This window comes from Haemorhous mexicanus, chromosome 5, assembly GCF_027477595.1.
Source record: "Haemorhous mexicanus isolate bHaeMex1 chromosome 5, bHaeMex1.pri, whole genome shotgun sequence".
Classification (NCBI taxonomy): domain Eukaryota; kingdom Metazoa; phylum Chordata; class Aves; order Passeriformes; family Fringillidae; genus Haemorhous; species Haemorhous mexicanus.
In genome coordinates, this window is record NC_082345.1 from 12158882 (window position 1) to 12168914 (window position 10033).

Consider the following 10033-nt stretch of genomic DNA (forward strand, 5'->3'; position numbering starts at 1 on the left):
GTAGTATAAGTACCTATATGTGTAGAACCTTAGTTATGATTTCACTTGTTCTCACTCAATTCTGCATTCTTGAATAGATCCATAACTCATAATCTAGACAGGCTGCTCATGCCTACTGATAGGTTTGAAACAAGCTGTGTTCTGGAACTGAACTAAAATACTTCAAATGCCACTATTACTACCAGCATTAAAATAAATTATGGGGAAGCTGTGGAAAAAAGCCTAACAAGGGCAGCAACTGAAAAATTCCCAGATTAGACTGATGGTTTACAACTGTCTTCTAGATCGCCTTAGTAAATTTAAACTTGAAAAAATGTTGTCACCAGTCCATGAGTTTTAGCTAACTTGCTCTCCAGTGGGGAGAGAACCATGGAGGGGAAAACCCCCTCTAGCCAAGTTCAGATTAGCAAATGTCTGACACTGATACCTGAGCTGTTGTAGTCCTGCTGTAACTGAAACACAGTATCCTCCTGATGGGAACTGTTTGTGTTCAGTTGTCAGGCTCAAATTTTACTTACTGAAACAGATGGGTAGAGGGGACAGTGGTATCTCTGTGCTTCAGATCTTACTCTGAAGTAAACGGAGCAGACCTTGTGTAAAACCTGCCTTTGTTCATTGCTATGTGGATGAGTGACAGATGCCAGATTGGATATGGCAAACTCAGATCCCTGCTTTATGGACCAAACTTGCCACTTTATTGTGCCCCTGTTGGGAACTTGAATGGAATTATCCTGGGTAATTTTTTTTCTGCAGTTTTCTCCTTCAGCTGTGAGAGCAATGGGTAGCTGATGTTTCCTGAGGTCACTGAGGATCTCCACTCTATCTGCTTTTTGTTGCTAATTAAACACTGCTTTGAGGTGAGAACAAGAGGATTGGTTCCTCAAAGTTTAATACAACTTAGATATGGTTTTGTGCTCAATGACACTCTTTAAACTAGTGAAGGTGCTTTCATGCTCCCTTAGTTTTGAGTTTACCTGCTGCATGCCCTTTCACCCTTTATCTCTTGAATGGTAGGTGCCACAATAAGGTTAAATTCAAGTCTTTCAGGCTGTGCTGTACAAATGTTTTTGGTGGAGCTTTTTAAGTTTGTTGGTTTTAGGTTAAGTATCTTAATAATAGTTACTTTTCTTTTTGCACTTTTAAATCATGCATATGTAACCATGTTAAATACTTTAATATTAATTACTCCTTGTTCACATTTGAACAAGATTGGACAATCTCCTTCTGATTTTCTGAACATGCCTGTATGTAAGAATTAAGGCTAAGAAAGAATCGTTGATTTTTCCAGTCATCCTTGATCCTTGACCCAAGTGTTCAAATGCCCAGTTGTGACGGCCCTGTATGGTCATGGCAAGTAGTGCTGGCATCCAGCTGTTTCTCTGGGAAGAGTCAGGGAAGGGTTTGGAGTGCTAGGACTTGGTCAAAGGCAAGCATGGACTAAATTTCTTGAGGTTTATGAATCTTATTAGAAACCTTGCATGTAAAGAATTTAATTCCTTTTTTGTTTCATGTTGCTAAAAAATAAATTTACTGATTTTTTTAGAGGTGGATATACATGTGTGTCTGCACCATTTGACGATGACAGAAAACAGGCAGGAAAGAGATCAGACATGAAACACTACTTATTTCTGGGAGTTTTTCCTGTAACCAGAAAGAAACTCTCAAATGGGTGTGTAGTGGAGCATTTTGGTCCCAGGTGCATGTTTCTGATTTGCTCCAATGCTTCTGTCATTTAAAGAACAAGGTGGCTGTGTTAGGTGGATGGGCTTTCCCTTTCCCCTTCCCTTCCCCTTTTAATTCCATGTGCTTTCTTTCAGGTAGAAACGACTCAATTACTTTTGTTATGTAATAGAGATTAGGCTAGAGATGTTTCATTATGAGACAGATAAGTATGATCTGGAAACTGAAATTAACACTAAGACCATGCTGAGCTTTTGAAAGGACCATTATTTCAGTTCCTCTGCCAGAAGAAACTGTCATCTATAACAAGCAAGCCACTACATTTTATTATTGCTGAAATATTGAGTCATGGTGCAAATGAAATCAGCATGAAATTTATCAAGTAAAAAGAAACATTAAAAACATACCTAAAACAGTAACAAACTCCCCACCCAACTCTAGAATATATAACCACATTCCAGAAGCTAAGATTAAGGCTTTGCTCCTTGTGGCTGCTGTCACTGCAAATTTATATTGAAGATTTCATGGACCAGGAAATTGTTCTCCATGGCCTCAGAGTGAGATCTGATCCTTGAAAGAAAAGCTGCAAAGTACTTCAGCTTCCCTCATGTGTTTCCTGGTCCAGAGATCCTTGTGGTGCTGTTCACCCACAACTCCCGGGCAGCTAAGATTAAACAAAAAACCCCAACTTTCATGTAGATGCTCCAAATCTCCTGGTATAATGTGCTATCTTTCAGCTGACTGCAGAGCCTACAGAACTAGTACCAGGATATTCCTTCAACAAGGAATGCTGGATAGCATGGATGTCAAGTGGACCAAAGAAGTGGAACTGCTACTCCCCTTTTAAGTCAAACTATGCACACAGAAGGTCTGAAGGATTCATTAGGCTGATTTAAGCTTTGAAAGGCTCTGTACTTTCAGATTTCAAAAGTGAATTTGCTGTGTATTCCCACATGAAGGCTGGAAAGCTTTAGTGCAATGTGTCCCCATACATAACCAAGAACCAACTTACATTGGTGCCTGATCATTTATTATGAATCTTTATTATGAATTTTCTGCAGCTTCCTTCAAAGCAAACCTCTTCAGGGAAACATGACCACAAGTTGTTTGTCTTTGCCCCCAGCAAGGTTTCTTGGTTCCATGAGCACACGCTGGCTGTAAGGAGTGGGTTTGAGTTTGCTTTGGCTCATTTTCCTGTGGGTTATCCTGTGGAATAACTGGCCACTGTTCCCCTACAACACAGAAGGCTGTTACAGGAGGGGAAGCACATGTTCATCGCTGGACTTTGAAATGAATCTTTTAATTTTCTTCTTATGCAGATCCTTATGAATGGTGCTTTGAATAAGGCAGAGTATCTACAATCTCTTCAGTGGTATAACTCAGCTCCTTTATTTTAACTCTGGTGCATTTTGAAAAAGAAGTGTTGGGCAGTCTGTGAGCTGTGTAGTAATGCACAGTACAGAAATATCTTCAAGTATATCTTCAAACAGCAGAATCAGAGACGTGTCATTTTAGGGAGATACTCTGTTGTCACAACTGCAGCCATTTTATAATGTAGTAATTTTTCTTTCCAACCCTAAGTAATGATACTCCATTCTTCAGAATATGCTGTCCCAGAATAAGAACAGTCTCAGGATTAGTTACACGATTCCCATTTATTGAAACTCCTCCATCTGTAATTTTCCGGTACCTTGGAAACAAAACAGAAACAACTGTTACTTGCAAGAGAAAGCTATTTATTAAGAATTGAAAGTTCACTTAAATTTTTGTTGTTGTTGTTGGATGCATAATTGAATACATTTTAATTCTTCTGCACTTCCAGTTCAGGTCAACAGTGACTGAAATGAACCTTAGCCTCTACTACACTTTCTGAGAAAGGTAAATACTGTTTTGAGAATGAGCCACGAGCACAGGTGAGAACTCACCCACTAGGTCCATCTGGAATGGCATTTGCTTTACGACACAAGTCAAGAACAGTCATGCCAGGTTCAAGCATCAGTTCAGCAGAAGTAGCTTGTCTGAAAAGTTCCTGCAGCTCTTGGTCAGACATTTCTTCCAGTGCCTCCACACTGCTGTAATAAAGAGCCTTAGTACACCTGTGGGAACAAAGAGCATTCAAAATACAGAGCTAGTCTTCTCTGCACACAAAATGCTACTCATCAGATTCCCCGCCCCAGTTTCTTTTGGGAGTCCACAAACTAACAAATACTTTAAATACACCCCCATGTTTTTATTGTACCCTACTGCCCTGCAAGTTTTTTTAGTATTTTCAGTGTATTTGTAAGTCTACAGGATTATTACATTTTTCTCTTTGACCATCTAAGCAACAACTTAATAGATTAAAATAGTCCCTGAAAAGCTATGAAGAATTACCATAAACATCTGAAACAAAACTACTTGATAAATCAAACTTTACCTCTTAGCAGATTCCAGCCCCTCTCTACCATGGACAAGCTTAGTTACTTCAGCAGCCAGTCGTTTCTGAGGGCCCCATTTCTCAGGTTCCTTAGCATGCATTTCCATGATGTGGGCAATCTCCTCAAGAGGAAGGAAGGTGAATAGTTTCAGGTATCTGTGAGCAGGGAAAAATACTTTGTCTATATAGCCATCATTATGGATTTCCTGCCTTTGTCATTCAAACTTCAGTAACTGCATGAAAATGATTCTTAGTCATTTTAAGAAATACATATTAAGATGCTCTGTCCTTTCAGTCTAATCTTTAAAACTCACATTTTGCTTAATATTCTGCCTAAGGTCAAGTCTTCAGGCATAAGATAGTGTCAGATGCTTTTATGAAGCTTGTACTCTAGTCAACAATTTGGTTTTCTCTTGAAACTTTTAGAGGATTTATTGGACTTGTGTGTCAACTAACAAGGTTTTGTATTTATCCTAGGAGATCCACAACATGCTAATGCAAAATCCCACTGCCAGTCTGTGGCCATCATGGGACAGAAGCATACTTGTATTGGCAATTATCTCAGCAGGAAGATTATTTAGGATACTCAAGCATTTAAAGATGAACCCTAAGCCTACTCTTTACAACAAAGTCCATTTTAATGAGCTGTCAGTCCCATGCAGTGTATTAAAGGCACCTTTACTGGTAAAAAGTCTAAATGGCTGAAATATTTTAGCGTTAAGTACCCACATAACCTTCCTTTCAGTTTGAAAGGTGCTGGGGATCAGAACATGTATTTGAATTATCAGGGGATAAACCTTTCAGAGAGGTAAGTTAGTTATAAGGCAGGTCCCAATATGAGGGGAAGTAGCTCAGATTTAACAGTGCCATTGACGTTTAAAGTAAAACAGATTTAGAAAAGAACCCAGAGCAACTTATTAAAATCAATGTACTAATGTAGTGTATTGAAAAAAACTGTGGAGCTACAGTACTAAAATTAATATGCCATATAAGAGTCACCCCACTGGCAGAACAAAATAAAAGCATTATTGCTTCACTCCTCTGTCATCCCCCTTATAATTTTCTGGTGCATATTTCACCATATGGAAGTTCCACTATCCTGTCTACTCAGGAACCAGTCATGCCTGTTTATTTCATGAACAGTTATAATTAACACATACTTCTATGTGGAGCTTGTGTTGCACAGAATTAAATGAAGCAGTTACAGTGAACAGTTAGAATCAGGTTTTATGAACAATGACAAATAGCAAGATGGAGAAAAACTTACTTTTCAACTACATTATCTTGCTGTCTGACAAAAAACTGATAGAGCTCAAAAGGAGAAGTCTTCTCCCTGTTCAGCCAAACTGCATTTCCAGCAGTCTTTCCCAGTTTATCACCAGTAGTACTGGTAATAAGAGGTACAGTAATTCCAAACACCTCTGCTCCTGTCATCCTGAGAAAGAAGAGTCACTGGATGTTAAGAAAAATAGATCATATCTTGGTAAAGCTGACTAAAATACAAGCATTCTGCAAGATTCTATCCTTGATATAAAGCTAGGGATGATGGAAAAAATATGCCAGAACACTGTTGTGTGAAGAGGGCTTTAGGAAAAAAAAACCAGCACCATATGTTTTTAAGTTATTTTCTATGTATCAAAGACATTTCTGTCCTTTAAGTAGTTTATATGTTATAGACTGCAACTGTCTCATAATCATATCTGGATCTGATTACACCAGGATGTGTGTCTCGACTTTGTCCCATGCTTCAGGATGTTTCATTTTGGTTCATGGATTCACTAATACAAGAAACTATTATTTTTCCTAAAAACTCATGTAAACCTGGTCAAAATGGTCCAATTAATGGTCAGGCCAATTAATTACTCCTCTCAAATCACAGAGATTTGTGTGTGGCCAAATCTCTCGTTGCTTAGAGACTGAGCAGCAAGTCATACAGCATTCTGTCATGGAATCACAGAACTGGTGATGTTGGGCAAGACCTCTGAGACTGTCCAGTCCAACCTGTGACCAAACATCACCATGTCACCTGAAGCATGGCACTAAGTGCCACGTGCATCTTTCCTTACACACCTCCAGCGGCTCCATCCCCTCCCTGGGCAGTCCATTCATGTCATGTCACCTAGAGCATGGCACCATGTCACCTGGAGCATGGCTCTAAGGGCCATGTACATCTTTCCTTACGCACCTCCAGGGACAGTGGCTCCATCCCCTCCCTGGGCTGTCCATTCCATCGCTGCCCTTCTCCGGACTTGCTCCAGGACCTCAATGTCCTCCTGAGTGAGGGGCCCCGGACTAGACACAGCACTCGAGCTGCGGCCTCACCAGTGCCCAGCACAGGGTGACAGTGCCATCCCCGCTCCCGCTGGCCACACCGCTGTCACAGCTTGCCCGATGCTCAGACCCCGCGCCTGCCCTCCCGCCCCGGGCTCCCGCCGTACTTGGTGACGAGCTCGTATCCGGACATGATGTTTCCCATCTGGTCGTGGCCGCCCAGCTGGATGCGGCAGCCGTGGTGCCGGTGGAGGTGCAGGAAGTCGTAGGCCTGCAGCGCGGGGTACAGGAACTCGGCCAGGCTCATGCCCTCGGCGCTGCGCAGCCGCGCCTGGCAGCTCTGCCGGCTCAGCAGCGTGCCCATGCGGAGGCGGCCTCCCGCGCCGCCCAGGAAGCGGAGCAGCGGCTCCCGGCCGAGCCAGCGGGCGTTGTCCAGCAGGGCGGCGCGGCCGAGCCGCCCGGCCCGCGGCTCCCAGAACAGCTCCCGGTGGTTCCCGAACAGCCGCTCCAGCCCCGCCCGCAGCGCCCGCGCCTGCGCGCGCACCCGCCCCGCCGGCAGCGGCTCCCGAGCGCGCTCCCGCCCGCTGGGATCCCCCAGCCGCGCCGTGGCCCCGCCCACCACGGCGATGACGTCGTGGCCCGCGCGCTGGAAGTGCAGCAGCGCCATGACGGGCAGCAGGTGCCCCACGTGCAGCGAGTCCGCCGTGGGGTCGAAGCCGCAGTAGGCGGCCAGCGGCGGCCGGCCCGGCTCCAGCAGCGCCGGCAGCTGCTCCTCCGCGCTCTGCGCCGGGAACACCTCCTGGAACAGCCCGCGCTCGCACTGCGTCGCCAGCAGCCCCGCCGCGCCCCTCGCCCGCCGCGCCTGCTCGTGGGCCCGGCGGCGGAACGGCGGCGGCGGGAGCGGGGCCCGGCGCAGGCCCCACGGCCCCGCCGCCCGCCCGCAGCGCCGGCACAGCGCGGGCGCCGCCATCGCGCGCGGGGCACGCCGGGAGCGTCGGGCGGGCGGGGCCCTGCGCCGGGACCGCCCCGGAACCGGGAGGCGGCGGGGGACGGGCGGGGGAAAGGGCTCGGAGGACCGGGAGGATGCGTGCGGTACGGAATGGCTCGACTGCGGTCAGCTTTGCGCCGGCTGGAGGTTCTTCTCCGCCACATTAAAGATGCGACAAAACCGGCGTGTGTTGGCTCTGCTCCGCTGCACTTTTCCCAACCCGGAATACCGGGAGTTCATGCGCTGTCAGGCGGTGGGAATCGGCCTGGCAGAGCGGGTACCACGTGCTTGAGTTGGTCACACCGGGGCTTCAGATTTTCTGACCCTAGAATTTATGAGCTATGTTACCAGAATTTATTAAGCTACATTCCTGGAATGTGTTAGCTATATTTCTGGAAATTTTTAGCTGTGTTGCATATCTTGAATGCTTGGGAAGAGGCGGCTCAAGCCATAGATAGAGGTGTGCAGCTGAAGGCACGTGGGTGATAAAAGGGCGCTGAGGAAGCATGGGTCTGCTGCAGGGGAATGGAACATCTGGGATAGGGAGAGTGCTGAGGTATGCCGTGGGTTTTTTTGCCTGTCTTCACTGGCAGGTGTTCAAGCACCCCGGCAGAGTTGCAGAAGGAAAGGTAAGTGTGAGGAGAATGAACCATCTCCTATAGGAGAAGATGAGGTTTGAGCCTGTCTAAGGAACCTGGGGGTGCACAAATCCGTAGGACATGATGAGGTGCCTTCACAGGACCTGAGGGGATTGGTTGGATGAAATGTCTAAGCCATGCTCCATCATGTTTGAGGAGCTGTGGCAGTGTGGTGAGGTTCCCACTGATGGGAAAAGGGGCTCAATTGATCGTTGGTTACCTTTGAGACAATGGCAAGCACTTTGTAGACATTGTCAAAATCTTTGCTATTCTGTGTTAGAAGCAGTATGTAGAGGTGATAATACAATGGGAATATCAATAAATGGAAATACTGTGTAGACTTAGAAAAGTTTAGATTATTAACTCACGAATAATACAAAAAGAGTAATTCTGACACACTAGATCCCAAAAGCCAGCCATTGTCTTGTAATGGGTCTGGTAATGTTCTCCAAGCACCACTTTCACACTCGGCTGAAATTCCTATTCTCTAGCATTCCCTCGTCCTATTTAAGTGCTAGCAAAAACAATGACTATGGCAAGTTCTTCCTTGCTGTATGTTCAAGTAAATGCCCAGCTGGAGCAGATGATTTGATTTGTTTGTGCTGGAAGGGGCCAGTGGCTTCACATAATCCCTTTTTCTTCCCTTGTTGGCTCACAACAACCCCCTGCCATGCTACAGGCTGTGAGAAGAGTGAGTGGAAAGCTGCCTGGGGGAAATCAGCCTGGGGCTGCTGGTTGGGGGTAGCTGAACATGAGCCAGCAGTGGGCCCCGGTAGCCAAGAAGCCCAATGGCATCCTGGCCTCTGTCAGCAAGAGTGTGGCCAGCAGGACCAGGGCAGTGACTGTCCCTCTGCTCAGCCCTGGTGTGGCCACCCCCCAAATCCTGTGTCCAGATTTGGGCCCTTCATGACGCAAAAGACATTGAGGTGCTGGAGCGTGTCCAGAGAAGGGCAATGGAACTGGTGAAGCACCAGAAATATACTTCTTTGAAATCTCTGAGATGCTGTGTTGTGTTACCAACAATGAACCAGTTGATTCTGGTACAGAGCTAATTTTTGCTATTTTGTTCTTTATTCATGTCTCCTGTACCTCTGCTTTCATTTCACAGGGACAGCCTGTGGCTGCTGGGATGGTGAACCAGCACAAAGCTCCACAATATCAGCATGAGCTTTAGCATCCACCTCCCCCAGCCCCAGTAAATTCCCTGGGGCTGGGATAATCACCTTGTGATGGCAGATGCTCTGGCTGTGCTCACTGCCTTCCTGGAGCACACCTCATACCAATACACCTCTTTTCTTATTATTGCTCATGCTGTACTCTGAGGGTTTTTTCCTTTATGAGGAGTGGGAAAAGCATTTACTTGTCATGTACATCTAAGGGGTAGCCTGGCTCTGTGGTGTCTGTAGGCAAGAGGACATTTAGTATTTTTTGCAGTCCTTAATCTCTCTGCAGCTTTTATCTCTCAGATTAGTCAGAGCATTTGAACCAATAGTTTTCCTTTGATGAGGTTTGTCACTCTCCCTCACATTTAAGTAAACACATTTCATTTGATCTTATTTTCAGTATATCTATTTTTTTTTATCTTGTCATCTTTTTCAGCTAAAAATTAACTTGTTCCCTGTTTCCTCATCTCTCCACTCAGAGGTATTTGGTGCTTGTGTGTTCCTTTCTTCTCCTCTCTTTTTCTGCTGTAATTGCTTGTTGAATTTTGTTTCTTTTCTGTGGACCTCTATATATGTCCTCTGTTAGGTGCATAGCTATTTTTAATTGGTCTTTGTGCCATATTCATCTTGTTTTAGATTTAATATTCATCCTTCAAAACCCAGGCCAATTAATATGGAATACGCTTTCATATTTTTCCATGCTAAATAATTTTTTTTGACTTTACAACAACCCAGGGGTTTGCAGCTGACAGCTGCTTTTGTCCTTGATTTTAGACTCCATCAAATTCAGTTTCAATACTGGGTTTTTCTAAGACAGCCCCAAACCCAGAATCAACTATAAAAATCCTCTTTATTTTTAAAATGCTGTTGTGACAAT

The 10033-nt window shown here is 45.1% G+C and overlaps 1 protein-coding gene across 1 annotated transcript; it reads right to left on the reverse strand.

The window, feature by feature from the left end:
- Window positions 1–2704: 2704 nt before the first annotated feature.
- On the reverse strand, window positions 2705–9303 carry YARS2 (tyrosyl-tRNA synthetase 2). The gene is made up of 7 exons (XM_059847804.1): window positions 9274–9303; window positions 8214–8264; window positions 6535–7433; window positions 5364–5531; window positions 4097–4252; window positions 3606–3776; window positions 2705–3370 (listed from the first exon to the last, which is right to left on the reverse strand). Exons 1-7 carry the CDS (start codon window positions 9301–9303, stop codon window positions 3211–3213), a joined length of 1635 nt encoding a protein of 544 aa, XP_059703787.1. The 3' UTR covers window positions 2705–3210.
- Between the last annotated feature and the right edge of the window lie 730 nt (window positions 9304–10033).

Coding starts and splice junctions, on each gene's coding strand:
- YARS2 (XM_059847804.1), bottom strand. CDS start 9,303: ATGAGCAATAATAAGAAAAGAGGTGTATTG. Junction 5,532..6,534: donor GGATACGAGCTCGTCACCAA/GTACGGCGGGAG, acceptor CTTCTTTCTCAG/GATGACAGGAGCAGAGGTGT. Junction 3,777..4,096: donor GGGCTGGAATCTGCTAAGAG/GTAAAGTTTGAT, acceptor TTGTTCCCACAG/GTGTACTAAGGCTCTTTATT.